This window comes from Cervus canadensis, chromosome 16 (genome assembly GCF_019320065.1).
Source record: "Cervus canadensis isolate Bull #8, Minnesota chromosome 16, ASM1932006v1, whole genome shotgun sequence".
Classification (NCBI taxonomy): Eukaryota; Metazoa; Chordata; class Mammalia; order Artiodactyla; family Cervidae; genus Cervus; species Cervus canadensis.
This window is the reverse complement of record NC_057401.1, coordinates 1,724,755-1,748,641: the sequence shown is the minus strand read 5'-3', so window position 1 is coordinate 1,748,641 and position 23,887 is coordinate 1,724,755. Positions and strand designations below refer to the sequence as shown.

The 23,887-nt window shown below is 46.7% G+C and overlaps 1 protein-coding gene across 1 annotated transcript in view; it reads right to left on the bottom strand.

The window, feature by feature from the left end:
* DOCK2 (dedicator of cytokinesis 2) overlaps window positions 1-23,887 on the bottom strand; it is a 468,222-nt gene that overhangs the window by 26,688 nt on the left and 417,647 nt on the right. Inside the window, 8 exon segments of the mRNA XM_043488772.1 lie at window positions 102-183; window positions 6,136-6,277; window positions 9,324-9,428; window positions 11,195-11,284; window positions 16,054-16,173; window positions 16,815-16,905; window positions 21,004-21,044; window positions 23,446-23,602. Of these exon segments, the coding sequence (XP_043344707.1) occupies window positions 102-183; window positions 6,136-6,277; window positions 9,324-9,428; window positions 11,195-11,284; window positions 16,054-16,173; window positions 16,815-16,905; window positions 21,004-21,044; window positions 23,446-23,602 (828 nt within the window).

The window sequence follows — 23,887 nt, the reverse complement described above, 5'->3', positions numbered from 1 at the left end:
ATAGAAGGGTACCAAGGCCTGTCCTCCCACCGGCTCTGCTTGCTTGGCAGCCCCACAGAATGTTCCTCCCCACGTTCCTTCCCCTGAACTGAGGGGCTTACTTTATAATCTGGTCAGGCACCGGCTTATTCTTGAACCTTGGGTGTTCATCCAAGACGGGCTGGACGGTGAAACACTGGATGTCTGCAATTCCTGTAGTTAAGAGCTCACAACGTGTTGGTCAGGGGTGGGGGGCAGTTCCAAGCACAGCAGGTCCCAGCTGAGACCCCCCGCCCCCCAGGACAGTCCTCTGGGGCCAAGTTTTTAACGAGTGACAAACTTCAAGATGCTAGGTCCTAGTGACACTGAGCAGTCACCATGGTCCTTATCAGAGCGGCAACCCCGACCGAGGGCTCAGCCTCTGCTAACAGTTGGTTAGTATCAATGGTCCTTAATGGCACCCCACTCCAGTACTATTGCCTGGAAAGTCCCATGGATGGAGGAGCCTCGTAGGCTACAGTCCACGGGGTCACAAAGAGTCGGACACGACTGAGTGATTGAACTGAACTGAATCTTTGCTATACTATTATCATGAACAAGAGTAACGCCTAATGCATTTATAGGTCTTGACTGATTGCAGAGAATGTCTCCCCTTGGTCTCCTTTCATCTCTCTGGTTCCATTAACCAGTGCTGTTAACGTAAATTATGCTTTCCAGAGAAAAGGACATCAAGGTCAAAGAAGCTGAACAACATGGTGAAGGTCACACAGCTTGTGAGCACAGAGCAACAGTCTGTATTTGGGTCTGTAACCCTAAGCTCAGGGTTCGTTGCCTATAGTTGGGGCTCCCCGCTGAGCAGCAGCATCGCCCTTGCCTGACGGCTTGTTAGAGCCGGTGACTCCCAGGGCCCACCTAAGATCTAATGAGTCCCAGTCTGCATTTTGTAGGATCCTCAGGTGATGCACACGCATGCTGCGGTTTGAGAAGCCCTGCTTTAGGGCAGGTGAATACATGCCATCTAGCACTCTGAGAGCAACTGCCTGGGGCAGGAATATAAGGCCGTGTCCAAGCTCAGAGGGAAAGAGCTCCATGATTGATTAGTGATGCCTGCCATGGGCACAGGCTACAGAAGAGTTACCGCGTGTGCCAGACTTCTGCCACGCCTGCTCTAGACCTTTGTTCACTGTCAGTCAATAATGTGGCAAACCAAATAAACAAGGTCAGTCATCACCGGTCCCACCCCGAACCTTACTTCCCTTCCCAGCTTCCGTGGCTTCCTTACCTTCCTCTCGTTTTCAGGTGCCCAGGTTCTCCTCCCTCTATTCTACCTGATGTCCACCTTAACTTGAAAAATCTTCCCTTGAGCCTGACATTTCTGCCAATTAAGAAATCGCATACTCCTCTTGTTGGCATTCAAATATGCTACTTTTGAATATGAACTATTCAAATATTCCAATAGGATTCCAACCCATTTCCCACCATTATTTCTGAGTATGCAACAGGTGATCCCGTTCCCTTCGCTTAGACTATTTCTCCATACCACCATGAAGTTCAGTCTACCCTCAGCCAGGTGTCCCCTTCCTTCCTGACCCTCCACGGCATCGCATCTGAACACAGAACTCTCGTCTCTCCGGCTCGCTGTCTCCTCCCTAGAGTGCTCTCCCCGCCAGACTGGGAGCTTCCTGATGCAGGCGCTGGGACTCCTTCACAGAAAAGAAATGGCCAAAACGTAATTCCAAGTTAGATCCAATTCTCCCTCACTCAGTAAACTCACTCTACACTAACATGTCGGGGATGTAACTGTTTTACTGCTGAAGAGCACTTCCACATTCAATGAGAGTCCCTCAGAAAGAGACAGAGAGAAAGACAGAGGAAGAGAGAGATCAAGAGAGAGACAGAGGCAGAGACAATGAGAGAGGAGAGGCCAGGAACTAGTAACGCTTAGTACAAACGAGTAAGCCTTATTGGAAGAAGTCACATAATACTCAGGAAGACTAATTTCTATCTCAAGCTCTACAGCAGACAGCCTTCTCTGGGAGGGAATTCTTTCTGGATTAAGTCTAGGGCAGGAGTTGGCAACCTATGGCCCTCTGGTCAAATCCGGCTCACTGCCTGTTATTGTATGGCTCCCAGCTAAGAAGAGTTTTTATAGTTTCAATATTTGAAAAAAAGAGTCTTATGTGACATGTGATAACAATATTAAATTAAAATTTCAGTGTTCATAAATAAAGTTTTACTGGGACACAGCTACACCCATCCATTTATGGACTACCCATGGGGCGCCCCGAGCACAACAGAGGTGAGCAGCTGTGGCAGGGACCAAAATGTGTCCCATCTGGCCCTTCAGAGTAAGTCTGCCAAACTCTGTACTGAAGGAGGTTCTAAGCCACGTCTGCTATTTGGTCCTAGAGGAGAACCCAAACCTGTCCTGAAGAAGCCAGTGACATTACCCTCCAATCACATCCAGTAGGCTGCACGGCTGCACCCTCCCCCTATGTGTTAAATGGCAGAGGGGTGAGTGGGGAACAGGAGACACTCACCTACGAGACCTTTGCTTTCAAGTGTCTTCCCCTACTCGGGTACCTACGTGAGAAGACGCTGGATCTGTTACCTTTCCAAACTGCTTGTCACGCAACACAGGAAGGCAACAGAACAGAGCATTAAGGGCTCAGAGTTTGCAAACACCCGACGTGGGTTAACTCTTAGTTCCATCAATTTCTGAGACCTTGTGCAAGCTGTTTACATTTTTGAGCCTCATTTTTCTTATTTTTAAAATACAGAGAGTAAGAATACTCAACTCATGGGATTATTATGAGGATAAAATTAAACAATGAATGAAAATGCCTGGCATGCCATCACTTTAAAATAGTTAATAGAGAACACTGTTCATTAATCTTAAATGAAAGTGATGGCATTATAGAAAGAATGCAGACTTTGAGGCAGACCTTGGAGTTCAAGTCTCAACTCCATCATTAACTAGTTTTGTACTCTTAGGCAAACCACCTTACCTCTCTGCCTCATGTACTTCTCTATGAAATAGGGACAATTAATAACCACCTAATAGAGTTTTATTGGGATTGTTACTGTTGTTAGTCACTCAGTCATGTCTGATTCTTTTGTGACCCTATGGATTGTAGCCCGCCAGGCTCCTCTGTCCATGGGATTCTCCAGGCAAGAATCCTGGAGTGGGTTGCCATTTCCTTCTCCAGGGGCTATTCCAGACCCAGGGATCAAACATGAGTCTCCTACACTGTGGACAGATTGTTTTTACCACTGAATCACCAGGGAAGTCTACATGGGGATTAGAAAAATCTAGTTACAAGACCTTCAGTCTTATGCATGGCATGAAGAGGACATTGAGCAAATGTCAGCCCTTTCCCTCTCCGCCTGACTCTTGGAGCTGAATCAGACCTGCGTATGATGACACAGCCCAGTAACACACGCTTTCTCCTCCCACCATGAGTTACAAGGCCACATAGTTGTTCAGTACCAGGACATCCACATAGCAGGGCCTTAGACTAATCCCATGTCTCGCCTGTAACCAAACTCACATGTGTAACCAGTCAGCTTTGCCACTGGTTACATTTCCTCCTGCAAATAACCATGGTAGAGCAGGCATGAAGGGCAGGCGCGCATAATGAAAAGGTTACAGATGAATATGTATCACCCGAGGGGAAAATGTTTGCATTAAGGTTCTGCAGACTTAGCAGACCAGCCGTGCAACCTGTCAGCCCCATCTTAAAGGCTGTAACTTAATTTGGGCTACGGGGCACAACACGGGAGCTGGACTAGGTTCATGCAGCCCTTGGAGCATCAGCTCCTGACCTGGTGAACATTACGCTTTGCTGCACTGGAGCCTTGCTCCCACCAGACCTCCCCAGCCGCACTAGCACCGTCTCCTGTCCCTTTGACCTTCTGTGTGCCCCAGACAGCGCGCTCCCTCCATACCTCCCTCCTCCCTCCTTTCTCTAGCTCCCCTCCCTTTCCCCTCTCTCTTGTTTTCTTTCTCTTTCTGTTGACCAGCAAATGTTTTCTGAGAGCTTCCTTTGAGGATCACTGCAGTGAGCAAGAGCATGGGTCTCTGCCTTCCTGGAGCTTCTGTGCTAGTTCTATCTTTTTTTTTTTTAATCCTTTTTATTGTAGAAAAGACCCTGATGCTGGGAAAGATTGAAGGCAGGAGGAGAAGGGGATGACAGAGGGCAGGATGGTTGGATGGCACCACTGACTCAATGGACATGAGTTTGAGCTAACTCTGGGAGATGGTGAAGGACAGGGAAGCCTGGAGTGCCTCAGTCCATGGGGTCGCGGAGACAGACATGACTGAGCAACTGAGCAACAACTGTGGTAAAAGTCACATAATGAAACCATGATATTTTACCCATGTTTAACTCTGCAGCTCAGGGGCACTAAGTGCATTCACACTGCTGTGCGACTCTCACCATCACCCACCTCCCGAACCTTCCACCTTCCTAAACAGAAACTCTTGCCTGCATTAAACACTAAGTCCCCATTGTGCATGCGTGTGTGCGTGTTGTCACGTCGGTCATGTCTGACTCTCTGTGACCCTGTGGACTGCAACCTACCAGGCTCCTCTGTCCATGGGATTCTCCAGGCAAGAATACTATAGTGGGTTGCCATGCCCTCCTCCAGGGGATTTTCCCAACCCAGAGACTGAACCCACATCTCCTGTGGTTCCTGCATTGCCGGTGGATTCTTTACCATTGGGCCACTGGGGAAGCCCAAGTCCCCATCGCCCCTCCCCAAACCCCACTCCCTGGCCCTGGCATCTACCAATATACTTTTTGACTCTATGAATTTGACTATTCTAGGTACCTCGTATAAGTGGAATCAAACAGCATTTGTCTGCACCTACTGTATATTGGAATGTATTTTCAATGTTAACTTGATATATATCCTGGACTTCCCAGGTAGCACAGTGGTAAAGAATCTGCCTGCCAGTGCAGGGAGATGCAAGAGACATGGGTTCAATCCCTGGGTTGGGAAGATCTTTTGGAGGAGGAAATGGCAACCCACTCTAGTATTCTTGCCTGGAAAATTCTATGGACAGAGGAACCTGGTGGGCTACAGTCTTTGGGGTCACAGAGAATTGGACACCTCTGAGCACACACAGCATACGCCCTATGAACAGATTGCACCTTCTTGTTTTTTTTCTCTCCGTGGTATTCAGTTGACATATGTACACTACGATGTATGAAGTAGTTTTACAATTGAACTCACAAAAGATAATGACAGATTGAGATCAGTTTGCTAAACAAAAACAAACAGGGGTTGAGACAGCAGAGTACTGAAGACTTCCAATACGGTGACCAAGGAAGGCCTCTTCTGGGAGGTGACCCTGAGTTAGGATTTGATGGGTGAGAAAGGAGCTGAGGGAAAGGCATCTCAAGCAAAGAGAAGAGAAAACACATAGGCACAGAGGCAAGAACAAGCTGGGCATGTTTAAGGAGCAGAAACAAGATCTGTGGGGCAGAGAAGCATGAGAAAGGGAAGGAAAAGTTGGGGGCAGTGACGTTGGAGACACAGGCAGGGGCCAGAGGAAGGGTAGCCTTGCAGGCTTGTTCAGGAGTTCTGATTTTTCTATAAGAGCAATGTGGCACCATTTCAGTTCTTGGAACCTCAGGGCCTTTGCATATGATGCTCCTTCCCTCTGTCTAGGATATTTTCCCACCTCATCACCCACCTTCAACATCACCTTCCTCAAAGAAGACTTCCCTTCCCTCCCAATCATGGTAACCAGCAGGGCTTTCTTATAGCATTGATCACATTTTTACAAATACCTATTTAATGATGCTGTAAATGTCTTTCACTTGCTAGACTGGAAGCTCCCTGAAGGTAGGACCACTTTGTGAGTGTAATTTCTGGTTCCCTGTACAAGGAAATGCTTGGAAGAGTCAGAGCTTGATGGTAATCATCACAAAGAAAGAAGGAATGAGTGAGTGAGTGAATTTATCAATGAACGCAACATTTACAGTTTCCCGAGATGGGTTCTTTTTGGATCCCGCACTGGACACTGAAATTGGCACCACTGCAGTGATTCTGGCAGCAGTTCCCAGCTCTAGGAAAGGGCTCTGTGGATTGAATTCCTGGCAGGGCTGCCCATGCCCAGCCCTTGGCAGGGGCATTTGTTAAGGATACACTGGCCTGGGGCGTTCTTCACATCATCCCCAGGCGCTGAGGTTGTGTTCATCTTCTCCGCGTTGGGGAACTGGCTCATCAGCTGCATCTGGAAATCTTCTCTTCGCTCATACTCCTTCCCTCGGTAGATGAACACTTTGTTCTGCAGAGAAAGGACATCTGTCAGAGATCCCAGGGCCCAGGCTAGGAGACGGTTCAAGCCAAGCTGGGAGGCTGGTCAGGAGCACAGGGCTGTGGTGACAGCCTAGAGATCTCTCCACTCCCTGTCTCCCCTCCAGGGAAAGGATGGAACCTCAGCTCACACACTTCTAGCTGGGCACACCACTTTTTTTTAAAGGATTGGTTCTAAAGGGAGAAGAGATCATGGATGCTGAGAACATTTTCTTCAAACCATCCTGTGTGCAGCCTCCAGGGCAATTCCTCACTCCACTTTCACACACACTCTCCCATTGACATGGCCACAGAGTTTCCCTCCTGCCTTTAATGGACCATATGGGCTGAACCTGTGGGCTGGAAGGGACCAGCATGCGGGTTCTTCATCACCAGGCCTCATGGAAACACACTTTATCCTTCCCTGATACGTAAGCTTCTTCTAGACCAGTACTTTTTAAACAGGCAGTGATTTGTCTCTTAAGGGATCCTGGTTATGTCTGGAAACAGTTTTGATTGTCACAACTCCAAGGAGGAGCAATCCTGGGACCTAGTGGGCAAGAATCCTTCAATGCATAGCTGAGCATTATCTAGTCTAAAATATCTATACAGTTGAGGTTGAGAAACCCTGTTCTAGACCCTATCTGTGCCACTGTGCTGCCTCTAATGGTCTCTAAGCTCTTCTGTCCAAAGTCATGCCTGTATCAATGCTTCCAAACCTGGATCCTCATTTCAGGCTTCCAACTGATAACTCAGTTGGTAAAGAATCTGCCTGCAATGCAGGAGAGCCCAGTTCAATTCCTGGGTCAGGAAGATCCACTGGAGAAGGGATAGGCTACCCACCCCAGTTTTCTTGGGCTTCCCTGTGGCTCAGCTGGTAAAGAATCCACCTGCAATGCCTGGGTTTGATTCCTGGGTTGGAAAGATTCCCTGGAGAATGAAATGGCAACCCATTCCAGTATTCTTGCTTGGGAAATCCCATGGACAGGAGCCTGCTGGACTATAGTCCATAGAGTTGCAAAGAGTTGGGCATGACTGAAGCAACTTCAAGTCAAGTCAGGATGGGTTTATTCTTGTTATTTTTAAATAAGTTGTTTACCCTTCATATTCTGTTAACCCTCCATCAGTTCAGTTCAGTTCAGTTGCTCAGTCTTGTCCGACTCTTTGCGATCCCATGAACCGCAGCATGCCAGGCCTCCCTGTCCATCACCAACACCCAGAGTTCACCCAAACCCATGTCCACTGAGTCGGTGATGCCATCCAACCATCTCATTCTCTGTCATCCCCTTCTCCTCCTGCCCTCAATCTTTCCCAGCATCAGGGTCTTCTCAATGAGTCAGCTCTTCACATCAGGTGGCCAAAGTATTGGAGTTTCAGCTTCAACATCAGTCCTTCCAATGAACACTCAGGACTGATCTCCTTTAGGATGGACTGGTTGGATCTCCTTGCAGTCCAAGGGACTCTCAAGAGTCTTCTCCAACACCACAGTTCAAAAGCATCAATTTTTCAGTGCTCAGCTTTCTTTATAGTCCAACTGTCACATCCATACATGACCACTGCAGAAACCATAGCCTTGACCAGATGGACCTTTGTTGACAAAGTAACTTCCCTGCTTTTTAATATGCTATCTAGGTTGGTCATAACTTTCCTTCCAAGGAGTAAGCGTCTTTTAATTTCATGGCTGCAGTCACCATCTGCAGTGATTTTGGAGCCCAGAAAAATAAAGTCTGACACTCTTTCCACTGTTTCCCCATCTATTTGCCATGAAGTGATGGGACCAGATGCCATGATCTTAGTTTTCTGAATGTTGAGCTTTAAGCCAACTTTTTCTCTCTCCTCTTTCACTTTCATCAAGAGGCTTTTTAGTTCACTTTCTGCCATAAGGGTGGTGTCATCTGCATATCTGAGGTTATTGATATTTCTCCTGGCAATCTTGATTCCAGCTTGTGCTTCTCCAGCCCAGTGTTTCTCATGATGTACTCTGCATATAAGTTAAATAAGCAGGGTGACAATATACAGCCTTGATGTACTCCTTTTCCTATTTGGAACCAGTGTGTTGTTCCATGTCCAGTTCTAACTGTTGCTTCCTGACCTGCATACAGGTTTCTCAAGAGGCAGGTCAGGTGGTCTGGTATTCCCATCTCTTTCAGGAGTTTCCACCGTTTATTGTGATCCACACAGCCAAAGGCTTTGGCATAGTCAATAAAGCAGAAATAGATGTTTTTCTGGAACTCTCTTGCTTTTTTGATGAACCCTCCATAACTAGTACTAAACAGTTAACCTTTCATATCCTCAGGATCTTATTCCATGGATTCAACCAATCATGATTCAAAAATATTTGAAAAAAAAAATCTAGAAACTTCCAAAAAGCAAAACTTGAGTATGCTGCATTCTAGCAACTATTTACAAAGCATTTACATTGTACTTAGTATTGTAAGTAATCTAGAGGTGATTTGAACCATTTAGGAGATTGTATGCAAACACTACACCATTTTATATAAAAGACTTGAGGATCCTCAGGTGTTATTCTCTTCACAGGGTCTTAAAACCAATTCCTGGTAAGTACCAGGGGACAACTGCATTTTTAAACTGTCTCAGTTTTAATTTTGGGTGTCATAAATGCAGATAGATAAAGTGTATAAATACAGAAGTTCTCTGGGGACCTTGATCATATTTTTAAGAGGCAAAGTGGCCCTGAGACCAAAAGGTCTGAGAACTTGTGCAATACAGTTCCCGCTGGGTAGCAGAGCTCCTCCGGCCTCTCCAAGCACCTCGTCCCTGGGATGGTGTGCTCACTGCCTCACAGGACAGCCAAGGCTGCCATGTATGTAGAGAAACACAGCGGGTGGCTGAGGAGCTGTTAATGGAGGGGGACTGAGGAAATGCAGGGGAAGGGGACAGCACGTGGACACCGGAGGGTTAGGGTTAGGGATCTGAGGGTTAGGATCTGAGCTCAAGCAGAACCTCAAAGAGCAGGGTGAACCGAGAGGCCAGGGCCCCGGGACCCTGGCCTGTGTCCGCGTCACCCACAGACTTACCCGGAGGAACGAGGGGAAACCCTGGCCGTAGTACCCAACAGCAAAGTAGTCTGGCTTCGGTCTCAGGATTTTCATGATGTTTTCATAGAATTTTGCCTGCTGGATCTGAAAGAAGAGAAGTCATAGGTTGTAACAACACAGATGTGTATCAAAGGCACATTCAGCTCTGAGGGGTTAAGACGTGATCATGACACCAGAACAAATGTGCCAAGTGCACATATTTGCATATTCACGGAACTGTGTCTGTCATCATGATAGTGATATGTTTACAATATACCAGATACCCTGTTAATCATCCTACCTACAGTAACACGCGTACTTGCATCACCCTCATAACAATCCCAAGGGAGTGTATCTCTGCTTTGCCGATAAAGAAGTGGTATCTCAGGGCATCCAGCAAGTAGGGAACTGAGCCCTGCCGGCTGTTCAGAGCCCCTCCAGCATCGTGACTCTGCTCCCACCGGGAGTGTGTCTGGGGCGGTCTATAGATGGGGAAGTGTTTCTGGATATGGATCTCTTCCTGTGTATGCACACCCAACGTACTTCACCAGTTCCAAGAGGTGCGCGCTTTTATATTTTAACATCTTTGAAAAGAGTTTGTGTTTTACTTTACACCTAATGGCATCTTCCAATCACTATTAACTGCAGAGAAATCATGACAGGGCACGTAAAATAGAATGGTGCAGCTCGCAGATGACAGCATTTCACACTGAACACAACATGGAAGATAAATGTGTGTGGCCCTGGATGTGAACCTGTGTGATGTGGGCTTGGTGCACAGCCATACACGTCCATTAGGGGGTGCGTGAATGTATACTGGGTGTGTGTGCATGCATGGATGTGCATGGGTGGTGGTGGTGATGGTCTAGTCCGTAACACAGGAAATATGTAGTTGTTAGTACAGATTATTTGTTTGTTTTAGTTGCTAAGTTGTATCCAACTCTTCTGCAATTCCCATGGATTGTAGCCCTCCACATTTCTCTGTCCATGGCATTCTCTGGGCAACAATATTCGAGTGGGTTGCCATTTCCTATTTCAGGCACTATAGGTGTCTGTGTGTATGTATGCATGTGTACTGCATACATTAGAAAGTGTGTGTACCTCCATACCTGCAGACATCTATGTGGGCAGACTCAGGCAGACTCTTGGTGCAAGTGGTGTGTGTGTTGACATCATACCTGAGAACACTATATTCCATACCCATCCCCCTACCAGAACAAGCTATCAATCCTTTTCTAGCACTCTGACTCTCATTTCACAGTTCCCTAGAAAGAGGTGGACTGACTAACCTCTCGAAATGTGCTCAGATGGGGCCCTGGAGTCCTGGGTCTCAGGCCACCAGGACATCCATGTGGGGAGAGCAGCCCCGCAGGCCACCTCCCCGCCAGCCTGGGCCTCTGCTTCCCCCTACTTCCCACTTTCCCCGCCAAATCACGAGCTTTGAGGAGCTAATGGGAATGGCCAGATGGGGAGCACTTTAATGTGATTTATCTGTTAATCAGAAAGCAGGAATTTGCTTTTTTATCTAATTGGTTTAGTGATTTGTGAGAATTTCACAGCAAATGAAGCACAGTGCTTATGGGGTGTGCACCAGTGGCAACAACCCAGCACCGGGCAGGTACTTAGCGCTCCATACAAGAAACTGTGCCTGATGAGCTTTCCCAGAAGACCTCCCTTTGGAAATATTCCCAGCTGGGAGGGAGATGCTCAGCACAGTTTGGCTCAGCTTGGCCCAACTTCAGTTCCTTTCCCGGTATCTTAACCCCACATGGCCTCCTGCCTTGGCTCCCCCTCTCTCCAGCCTCTCTGCCCAGCCAAAGCCCCAAGCACCCAACCTCCAGGGCAGTCGGCTCCCCCTGGAGACTCCTTACCAAGTTCTGGCTCAGCAGCTCATAGTCAAAGATTTCCATCTCATACTGTTCTGCCAACTCCTTGCACAGACTGATGGCCTCTTCCCACATCTACAAGGAAGGTCACGGAGACAAAGGTTAGAGGGGCCTCCAGGCTTGCAGAGCCATTGCTGAGGAAGGCACCGGGGCAGCTCCACACCTGGGACTGAGCCACAAGCCTCCCTGTAGCCCGGCCCCAGCTCCAGCCCCACACCCAGGGAACCAAATGCATCCCAAGAAGCAGGCCTGTCCTCTGCTTCTCACCCTGGTTTCCTGATAAATAATGGAACACCCACACACTAGGCTAAGTGCTTTATTTACATGCTCTCTGGATCTTCACAACCCCTCTGACAGGTGAGTAGCAGCACCTGCATTTTCCAGATGAGAAACAGAGGTTCAGACCGGCAGAGCATCCACCCCAGGTCAAAGCCCTAGCCTAAAGCAGGGCCAGGAAGTGCACTTGAGAATGACCCTTGACCTTATGCTAAGCTTTGGTGGGCCAAACTGAGGAAGGAGCATTGACAAACATGTATACTACCATGTGTAAACTAGGAAGCCAGTGGGCAGCTGCTATACTGCACAGGGGGCCCGGTCCAGGGCTCTGTGATGACCGAGAGGGGTGTGATGGCAGGAGGGAAGGGGACTCAGGAGGCAGGGGTATACGTGGTGTGTGCGCGACGGGTTCACGCTGTTGTGCAGCAGAAACCAGCACAGCTCTGTAAACACTGCACAGAAACTTTCCTCCAGTTAAAACACAAACCCCTGCCTTAGAAAGGGAACGTGCTGGTCCCTCCATCACGTCCAGCTCTTTGCAACCCCATGGACCATAGCCCACCACGCTCCTCTGTCTGTGGGACTCTCCAGGCAAGAATACTAGATTGGATAGCCATTCCCTTCTCCAGGGGATCTTCCTGATCCGGGGATCAGAGCTGGGCCTCCTGCATTGCAGGTGGATCTTTACTATCTGGGCCACCAGAGATTTCCCAGAGAAAAATGGCTCACAAAGAAAATAAGCAAGCAGCGAATTTCTGAGGGTAGAGCTGGAGACAGATTCAGTTCTCTTGATGTTTGCTACTGGGATCTTTTCACTCTGCCAATCCCATCACTTTCTTTTTCCCTTTGGCCAACTTTCCTCCCTCCCTCCCTTCCACCCTTCTCTTTCTCTCACTTTAAAAAACAAATGTGGTAAGAACACTTAACCTGAGATCTACCCACTTAACAGGTTTTTAAATGCATAACACAAAATTGTTAACTATAGGCCCAGTGTTGTACAGAGATGTCTAGAACTTACTCATCTTGCATAAATAAACCTTTATACCATCACTTCTTAAATACATTATTTAGGGTGAGTGAGCAATGGGCGGCGTGGAGGTGGAGGAGGTACTAGAGTATTTAAAAGAGTGATGAAAACTTTTTTTAAACAGGTCTTTTGCATCTTTAAAAAAATTCTGAAAAAAATCCTCTGGACAGAGGGGGTCATTTCCATCTGCTCCATTTTAATTGAAACCAATAGATCATCCTTCCATCCTAGATCAAAGGGGTCAGGAACCTCTACAGAGAGGCAGAGGGAGGTGCTGGGTGGGCTGGAGATCTGGCAATCTCAAGGGACACCCATTACATTTTAAATTTGGTTTCAAATGGAAGATGCACCTAAATGCAGAAGTTGGGGGAGGAGGGGGAGGAGAGAGGGGAGGTTGCCAAAATGCAGTGTGTGCTTTGTCGCAGAAGTGCTCTCTCTGCATCCAAGCATAAAAATAAATAAAAGCAAGTGCTGAGTGGAGGAGCCACGGCTGTAAACCCATGGACAGCTTAGTGAGCAGCATAAAAATGTTTTACGTGCCAGGAGGAATCAAGTCCACAGATGAGTATGGGCTGGTTCTTTCTCCTTAGCCTGAACGAGAAGATGCGGTTAAAGCCCTGGGACTGGGCCAGGGGGCTGTTTGACTCAAGTGGAGGTCTTTGCCAACTTTCCACCATACTATGCCAGAAGTACTCCCCCTGTGTGTTAAGGGATCAGTGAGGGGCTAAGAAGAGAGATAGGCAGGGAGTTGAATGCCTGGAATGTCCTTCAGGTCTGCCTGTGTGGTCACTAGGACCTCTGCCGGTCACTGATCCCTGAGTCTCTTACACTGGTTACTGAGTACCTGCTGGCTGCTGGGCATGGTACACAGGGATGGGACAGTGATAAAAATGGACAAGACAGTCTCTGCTTTCATGAAATAGAAGTGGGTAAAGCGTACCATAAACAGATGTACTAGTTGGGTTTGAGGGATGTGGAGGAGTTCATCAGGTAATGACAAGAGGACTTAAGGAGTAGAAAGTCATTCTGTGTGTCTAGATCAAAAAGTCTCCATGAGGAGAGGTATGGAGAGAGGAAGTCAAAGGGATGCTGAAGAGTCTGGGCTTCACTCTAGAAGCCCCCACAGCAGAGGCACATAGAGGGAGCTATCCCCATCTGCCCCCTCCTCTCTGCCCCTGAAGCGCTTTAGCGGCACCCTGTTCCCGCCCTCCTCCTCCCCATTATCGCACAACACCAAGGGGTTATGTGCAAAAAAAAAAAATGATCCGTATGTGGGCTTTGCTGACTAGTAACACGCCCCTTAGTACCCGGGCTTACGCCTTTTTCCTCTCTGCTCAGCAAAGGGTTGGCTGAGTCGGATACTGGCAGAGGACAAGGCCTGACAGGTCCTCTCAGGGTTTTTCCACTGTGACGGACTTAATCAGCCGATAAACCAAGAGTGAGCTCAGACTCAACGTCCAGCAGGACAGGAGGCTCCAGAGAGGGCCGAGTCTCTGCCCTCAAGAGGCTTAGGACCATAAATTATAAACAGTCTTCTCCAACTGCTCAACGCCTGGGAATTTATAAACCCTTCCACAGACATTACCTCATTTCATTTTTTCAGGGAAGGTGGGGAGATCACACTAAGAGAGATGCAATGAACTGCGGTGACAGAACAGGCCAAAAGTAAGTGTTAAATTGTGCCTGATGAACTGTAAGAGGCCTGGCCATTCAGAGGAGAGGTAGGGCTGTAGGTAAGCTGGAGGACTCAGGGAAAGCTTGTGAGAGGAAGCAGGCAGTCAGATGGTGCCTCAAGGGCAGAGAACTGAGTTTGCACACTGCAACTAAGGGTCCGCGTGTCACAATTAAAAAAAAAAAAAAAATCCTGCATGCTGCTACCAAGACCTGGCACAGACAACTAAATGTGATCATGCTCAGTCATGTCCAACTCTTTGTGACCCCACGGACTCCTCTGTGACCCCACCAGGCTCCTCTGTTCATGGGATTCTCCAGGCAAGAACACTGGAGTAGATAGAGCTATTCTCTTCTCCAGGGGAGCTTCCTGACCCAGGGATCAAACCTGGGTCCCTTGCATTGCAGGTGGATTCTTCACCATTTGAACCACCAGAGAAGCCCTTAAAAAATAAATATTTTTAAAAACTGAACAAGTTAGTAGTATGTACCAGGTCTTCTAGAGAAGGCAATGGCACCCCACTCCAGTACTCTTGCCTGGTAAATCCCATGGATGGAGGAGCCTGGTAGGCTGCAGTCCATGGGGTCGCGAAGAGTCAGACGGGACTGAGTGACTTCACTTTCACTTTTCACTTTTATGCATTGGAGAAGGAAACGGCAACCCACTCCAGTGTTCTTGCCTGGAGAATCCCGGGGATGGGGTCGCACAGAGTCAGACACGACTGAAGTGACTTAGCAGTAGCAGCACAGGTCTTAGGCTAAGTGCTTTACATCATTTTCTCACCTAATTTTCACAATGCAGCTAGAAAGTAGGTACTATCAATATCTCACTATTATGGATGGGGAATTGGAATCTCTGAAAAGCCATGGGGATTGTAGGCAGTAAAGGAATGAGGCTTGAAACCCAGATCCTGAGCTCTTAGCCACCTATTATGTCTCCTACAGCATTTGAACTGGTGCTTCCTGAAGGGCCAGTTGGCGGCTGGAGGATGGACAGTAACTGGTTTGGCCAATCTCCAGACAAAACATGACAAATCACCCTGTTCTTGCTGTTTAGAGATCAATGATGACACTATGATGTCATTCATACATTCAATTAATTCATTTATTCAACATATATCTTTTGGGTCCCATACGTTAGGGTCTGTGCTAGCTACTAGGCACTTGGCAGTGGACAAGACAAATATCTTTGCTCTTGGCCTTCTAAAGTGGAGAGCCAGACAATGAACAAGTGAAAACAAAGTGATCAGGGTGATGTCTGACAGTGGTAAGTGCTTTGAAGAAGAAATGAGTATGACTCACAGCAGAGGTACTGCTGTGTGTGGTCTGGGAAGGCCTCCTTCAGGACACGACATTCTTTGCTTGGGCAAAACCCTGAGCTGTGAGAAGGAACTGGCCATGGTAAGATATGGAAGAGAAATGTCCTACGCTGGGAAAAGCAAGTGCATAGGCCCTGAGATGGAGAAGAGCTTGGCACAGAATTTGTGAGCAAGAGGGAGCCTGGCAGAGCTGACACGGGAGAGGAAGTCAGAGGACAGCTCGTACGTGGCCTCACGTACAAGCAGGACAATGGGGTATATTCTATGGGATAAGTATGTTCTATGATCACCGTTTTCTATATGAAGGACGACCTGTTGCAGGGGAATAGAGGATACAGGGCTATTGCATAGGACTCAATGTGTCCAGGTGAGCAATGCTGGTGCCTTGAACATATGTAGTAGGAATGGGGATGGAGAGAAATGATCAGACTTAGGGTTGGGCAGGAGAGCTGACCAGACCTGCAGAGGGGTTACATGTAGAGTGTGGGAGAGAACAGTCCTTCCCAGTAGCTAGGGTTCCCACGGAGAGAGGAAGGGCAGCGACCAATTACCTTTCCTTTGTCAAAGTAGCCTATGATGATATCATAGAGTGTCTCCTTCAGCTGCCGGTGGGTCTGCGGGTGCTGCTGGCCTGTCTGCATGACCTGCGATGCACACTGCTCATCTGACCACTGCAGAGAGAGGACACACAGTCACCTGGGGCAGGTGTCCCCCCTGCTGCTGAGGAGTGGGAGGAGGCCCTGCAGACACCCCTGCCTGTGTCCTCGCTGCCCTGAGTGTCAATAGAGAGCTGATCTTGGCCTGCAGTTTCCACAGGAAGCACCTCTCCATTTCTACGGAGTCACACTTATCGACTCTCTGGACATTCTGTTGGTTCCTGTGTATGGATTGTAGGATTTTCCTCTGAATTCCTGCAAGACACGGCCCCAGCTCTTCAAAACCCAAAGGAAATCCTTGAGACTTTGTCCTGCTCCAGCAGCGCTTTCAAGAGAAGAAAAACAGCTCACAGGGCATGCTAATGATTTATAGTTGATGCTTAGATGTTATATAAAACAGTTTGAATGTTATGTAAAACTTCAGGATACATCTCAGGGGGCTGTTGTTGCTGCTAAATGGGAAGGTCACTTGAAACCTTATGTGACCAGATAGAGCAGTGCAGAAAAGTAACCTGCCAGGTTTCAAAGTCTGGGGACACAGGGCAAAACAAAATTTATTTGGCTAATTTTTCTTTTCTTTTTTTAAAACTTTTCAACTTGCTGTGAGGTCTCCATGGGAATTTCAGCATGAATCCCCTTGACTGGGAGGGCAGTACCTTGAGAAGCCAGGTGTGGAGAAGGAGTGTATAGGCAGCCTCTGTGTAGTTGTCACAGTCCAGGTGAAGGTCACGGAGTTTGTACAGGTACCTGTTTGGGAAATACGTTAGATCACCAGATGCAGTAATAAGAATGCAGGTGGTAGGGCCAGGCCAGAGAGAGCAGCTGGATACCTCTTGGCTTCACAAGGGAGTCCCTGACATTCAGTCCCCTGCATGAGTGACAGTGATAGCGCCTAGAAGTTGCGGGACATTGAGGGTCTGACAGGGACCATGCCAAGCATTTCAGCGCCTCAGATCATGTAAGCTGCCTGACAATCCCATAAAATGGGTCCACTGAGAATTTTCATTTACAGATAAGAAAGCTCTGGCCTGGAGAAGTTAGGTATCATTCCAGCCGGTATTCAACTTCATACTGAAGACTCTGGCCAATGCAATACGACAAGTAAGGGAAATCAAGGAAGAAGTAAATGGCTTGTTGGAGATCATGTGCTAATGAATGAACTGGAATATGATCCTAGTTTAACCGCCTTCAGAGACTATACTCTAATCATTGTACAACTCCAAGGGCATGGGCAAGTCATAGCACTGTAAAGGGGAACTTCTACCCTCTCTTCAATGCTCTCAAGGTGTAAAGGAAGTGAAATTTCTGATAAGTAAAGAAAGGGGTTAGAGATTAGACATTCAGGTGGAGGCATGGAGCTGTCAGCAGAAAGAATCTACAATTCAACTGTAATGACATTCCCATCTCCTACCCTTCTGCAATGTGATGATATAGTTCTGAACCCTAGGATGACTAGGGCTGAAAGATGTTAAGAACAGGACAGGATCAGAGGAAGGGAGCGTCAATCAATTATTTGATACATAATGTGTATTAAGTGAATCAACTTCTCTGTGCCTTAGTTTGCTCATTTGTAAAACGGTATTGCTCACAGAACCTACCTACAGAGTTTCTGGGCCTACAGAGGGCCAAACAGACCCTGTAGGAAAGGCTCTGTGAATGACAGCCAGCATTGCTACTAATGAATGCCAGTATCCACTGGAAGTGATTAGCCCGTAGCCAGCATTGAGCAGTGACAGCTATTATCTGTTATCATTGTGCATCAGGTTCCTCTACAAAACATTCTCTCCTGCCACTGTTGGAAACAGAATCCAGAGCCAAAAAGCCTCTGCTTTGGTGACTTGCATGTCATCAGGAGTACTTTTTAAGCCCGACTCTTAGTAATTTGGTGAAGGGAAGATGCTGTGACACGATGCCCTTGATCCTTCCTCTGAGAGGAAACGCACTGTCTGTAATGGTGCCAAAATTCTGCCTTGGCTATCTAACTACAGGGAACAAAGGGTTTCTCAAGCATCTGCACTCAAATCAGGTCTCAATGCTCAGGATTAGATTTCCTGTTATAAGAAAATTTTCTGCACAGAATGTCACCCGAGGAGGAGCTAGGGTTTAACGTCCTTGGCTACATAAAGCATGGCCAGTGGGCCAAACAGAGGCTGCCTGAACTCAGGGTGGGGACTGCCAAAGATTCTGAAGGGGAGAAAGGGCAACTAGTGGTTTCTGATACTAATGAGCTAGTGACCTTTTGCTCATTTATTTATTCCATCAGCAAAGTTGAACTGAGCACACAGGCTGTGCCAGGCATGAGAGATAAATGGTGGCAAAAGCAGACCCCATTCATTCTCAGAGGTTAGCATTTATAATTTAGGAAGAGAGATGGGCATTGACTAAATAACCAAAGAGGTAATTGCAAAAATACAATTGTGACCAATGTTGGAAGGAGAGGTCTACAGTTACTATGAGAGCAGGTGTCATCCAGGTGGGGCTTCTGGAAAGTTTTCCTGAGTATGACACCTGGGTTGGGATCTGAGGATAAGAGGACAAATGGCGGGGGTGGGGGGGAGCATTCCAGAGAGATTGTACATCCATCCATTCCACTAATGGGTGCTTTATATATAACATCAATTCATCCTCTCAACAATTTTTCTTTAGATAAGAAAACTGAGACAGACATTAAAGTAGATAGAGCTAGAAATAGGTAGAAGCAGGTTTTGACACCAGCTGTTTCTGCCTTTACAATCACTCTTTCCCACTTAACTTTCTGCTGATCAACAAGCTATCGTGAACGTGCAGTGCACGCAGCCTGCACGTAAGGAATGTGGAGCTGTGGTCAGCTTTTAGAAACCCCTGTGTACACAGTCACACCCTATCCTGTCTCTACCTGCTTGTGCTTGGTCTCTGACCGCTGATGACTGGGTCCAAAAAACTTGAGGAAACTGGTCCGAGGGAGAGCTTCTCTGCTGCTTTCAACTCCTTAACTGACCGAGATACTCCCTATCCTTTGTCAACTCAAGGGTTCAGTGATCAACCACAGAGAGCAATGCAAGACACCCTGATGGGCCTGAGTTAGGAGGGGGGGGATCCAAATGCAAATAGATGGCAGACGGGCAGCTTGAGTGAGGTGGAGGGGACGAAGTCTGCTGGGGAATGGAGGCCGTGGGACGCTGTGGCCAGATCACGCTTGTCCCGTCCACAATGCTACCACCTACCTAGGCGGTGGGCGTCAGGATGTGTGGGCCCTGTGTTGCCATACCTGTCGAGTTTTTCAGAAGAGGGAAATTTTGACTTTTATGTAACATCTCTAGATTTTTAAAATTTGGCAACCAATTAAAAATGTTTTTAAATACTATGCCTGCCAAACAGGACAGATTTTCAGACTATATCTTATTTATAATGTCTGGTTTAGGCAAATATGGTTTTCCTAGATTACTATAGGATTCACATCTATAAAGCTTATGGAAATCTGGGATTCTCCATCTGTGTTTCTAAAATGGGAAGAAACGAAAAGAGATTGGGGAGGGAATCAAGTGCCAGGCACTTTACCTGTAGCATCTCATTTAATCCTCAGAACAGAATGGAAAAATTCTACATGGGTAACCCTAGCCCAAACACATGGAGTGATTTTTCCAAGGTGGCAGAGGATAACAAGTAAAGCCCCAGGTCCTTTGGACCTAAAGCACTGTGCTTCTACACTGAGTCATGTCTACTGATGTTATAAATACTATCCAAGCTCAGGACAATCCATGGAATTATCTTTTTTCCAAATGATAGTTCCTATTTCTGGAATAATGCTTAAGTACCCAAAAATATTTGTGGTAATAGCAGAGTGAGTTTGAACATGGAGTCTCTGGTCTTCAAGAGAATGTGTCAAAAACCTTGAAAGGGCCTTGGCGTTAATCTTACAGTCAGTTCCACGTCGCAGGCCTTTGTCTCCCAAGGAGATGCATAAAGATATATGTCCAAGAATTCTGCCATTGTGATATTTATGATAAAAAAACTGGAAACAACCTAAGTGTTCAACAACATAGGACTGGCTATATAAATTATGGTATATTCTGGAATGAGAATTTTATAGTTTCATTAAAAATTATGTTGAAGTACATCTGTTGACATAGAATTCTTGTCAAGCAAAGAATAAATTATCAGCAATATGATCTCATTTTTTTCAAAAAATAGGCATGCACAGAATTTGATCTGTATATAAATATTAAATGGTCTGGGAATATGTATAGATTATGGTTATTTAAAAAGAGTTTTGTTTTGCCTCTGCATATTTTATGAGGATTTTAGGGGTAATAACTATGCATTATTTTTGTATGAGTAAAGTAATTAAAAAAAACTTTGAAAAAAAAAAAACTTTGAAGGAAAAAAAATGAGATTCTAAGAAGCACTGACAAGGGAGTTCTTTGCTTCAGGTGAATGTCCCCCTAAAATCCTTCATGTGATTTTTCAAATAAGTGTCTTTTAAATGCGTACAAAGAAGCTACCATCATACATCTTGGTAATTTTTTCCCTTTGAAGTTGGGCTGGCCGATGATCTAAGTATTTGCCTTCCAAACCCTAGACTAGGGCTTCACGTGCCAGTCTTGTACCAAATACAAGTGCAATTCACCTGCACAATTCACAGCAAAACAGCACGGCAGGTCAGAGAACTCCAGGTGGATTTGGGGGGCTGATCGTAGGAGCATGCAAAGAGTTGAATCCACGAAGATGGATAGGAATCGGAACACAGAGGGTCTGAGTGTCAACAAGATGTGCTTAAATTCTGCTGAAGGCAGTGGGGAGCCATGGATGGATATCTAGCAGAAGAGTGACACAGCAGGTTTGGGTTTTAGAAAACAAAAATCTTACCTTATATACATCTCTTCCCGATTATTATCTTTGTAGAAATTCTAGATAAGGGAGGAAAAACAGTGATGAGTGTTTTTCTTTGCAGAACAGCAAGGGTGGAGGGCATTGTGATGAAGATGAGAGAAAACTGCTATTTACTATCTGGGATAGTAAAGATGAGATGAAAGCAAGAAATTTACTTTCCTGAATGCACCAAACTGCTTATTCTGACTTGAAAGTCACTTCCCTGATCCTTAGACTATAAAGGGACAGAGGAAGTATCCCAGCCGTCACATCAGGAGGTGCAATCCAGCTACTTGCTGCATTGAGAGATAGGCTTTTGAGGAGACTGAGGAAGTTTACTTTGACAGGGTCTACTATGAAAGGCAGCCCAGCTTGATCTTTAAAAGCTCAGATTCTGCACTGAGGAGAACTTGAGTTGGAATCAGAATAATAGCAATAGTCAGAGTAACAGTAATAGTAATCATAATAGATCCCAGTGATGATAACAGATCATAACTTTTGACAGTGCAAAACTATCAAGAGTTATGCTGAGATTCCACAGTCAAAAACATTTAAACTTGGCAATACCTATTCCATCTCAAGGCTCACGTAGACCAGTGTTTGTTCTGGAATCACATATATTTTAAAACAAGTCCTTACAGATTTTGAGCCAGGAGGTTATGATCTCACACATGAGCCACACTTGGAGAAAATCCAGGTTTAATTCAATGCACCCATGTGTACCTAAGGCTCTCAGAGGGTGAGATGGTGTGTTCCAGGGCACAGTCAGTGGCTGGCAGAGCCCCACTAGACCTCCAGACACGCCCACCCCATCCTGTTCTTCCTGATACTGTGTTTAAGCCACACTCCAAAATCAACGAGCTCTGCTTAAATTCTATGCTGGGCTTAAACCGCTTATAGACCTACCTTTCCCAACTTCCTCCCAGGTCAGATTCTGTCAGTGGAAGGCCAGTTTCTTCAGCCAATGTCTACCTCTCCAATGACAAGAAACTGCTAAACTCCTAGAAAATCCCTCCTTCGTGCCCTTTATGTGAAGCAGGCAATGTGGAGTTGTCAGCAATGAACTCCTTTCTGCTGTAATCAGGAATTTTAACTCCCCTTAGCATTTCAGAAAATCAATGACAATATCTAGGGTGTTTAAAGGGTCCACTTAGGGTAAACGGAGGACACACAACAGAACTCTGGGCACACAATTTCTATTTCTGGCGCACTGGAGGTGTCGGGGGGATTGATGGACTAGATGCCACGTGGTCCTTTGGCCAATCTTACTCATTCTAATCCCTTTGTGGGGGTTGACCTGGTGAGTATGAAGCACTGTTGCTGCTACGAGCTGTCTCGTAACCACATCACAGGACATCTGAAAGGGAGACTGGGGGCTGGCCTGTGGTCGTGTGGTACAGGGGCGAAGAGTCTGGGTTTGGAAGTAACTGCTCTAGTTGGCCTGTCCCACAGCACTTTCCTATAAATCCTAGTTAGGAGTAGTGCTTCATTCCATAAGATAAGGAAGCTAACACACAGTGAGCATTTAACCATGGGTCAGAACTGTACTCTTGCCTGGAAAATGCCAGGGACAGAGAAGTCTGGCGGGTTACAGTCCATGGGGTTGCAAAGAGTCAGACACAGCTGAGTGACTGGGCCCACCCCCACAGGACTGCATAACCTATGAATTAGGTACTATTATTTTCACCATGTAACAGATAAGCAAGCTGAACCTTCAGAAAATTTCCTTGGGTATTCTATTAATTATCCGAGAGAGGGTGAGAATAGGCTGTGTGACTCCAAAGCTCATACTCTTAACCTCTTTACACTGCCGCTTTCTTTCTCTGTGCTGCCTTAAGTGCCAAAGGAGATACTGCCATCCCTTGATATCTTCAGCGTAACAGTGCCCGGACCACCACAGATACCAAAATACAAGGATGCTCAAGTCTCTTACATAAAATGGTACGCTAATAGTATTTGCATATAACCTACACACATCCATATACTTTAAATCATCTCTAGATTACTTGTATTTACTAAAACAATGTAAATGCTACGTAAACAGTTGTAAATCCAATGTAAACGCCATGTAAACAGTGGCTAGCATTCAGTAAATTTAAGTTCACTTCTTGGAACTTGGTGGATTTTTCCCCCTGGTGCTTCCTGTCTGTGGTTGTCCAGTCAGTGCGTACCAAACCCCTGTCCATGGGGTTGGAAAAAGTCAGGGAGAGCTGACTACACTCATTCCCATTTCATACAGATGACAGACTGAGGCACAGGAACACAACAACGATTGACTTCAAGTCACAGAGCTGGCAGACGTCAAGAGAGGGGCTCACTCTCCTGTTTTGCTGATTTCTAAAGCCCTGAGCTTGGCTTCCCCATCCAGAGCAGCAGCAGAACCCAAAGCCAGGCTGGCCCCCATGACTGCTCTGACTGGACGAGGGGAAGCCCACATACCAGAAGGTTCACAGTGCAGCTCATGCGGTTGTCTTTGCTCTCATCCGTCATGACGCCCCGGTAATCCAGCAGCTTCTCCAGGAGGCCTTTGACCAGGTTCACAAAGCTCTCCACCGACTTGGAGATGGTCGGGTGCTCCGCAGCACACTCCATCAGGCTGCCGCACAGACGGGAGGATGGTGAACTCAAGGGCAGGGGAGAAGGCACGCTGGGGGCGGGGCGGGGCTAGGGTGGGTGGAGTAAAAGCCAAGCAAATCTGTGAACCCAAGTTCCCTTGGTTCACTAGGTCCTTTTCTTCCTTTATTCAGTCCTTATTTATACACTGATTTGGGGCTTCCCATCTAGTCAAAGCTATGGATTTTCCAGTAGTCATGTATGGATGTGAGAGTTGGACTATAAAGAAAGCTGAGCGCCGAAGAACTGATGCTTTTGAACTGTGGTG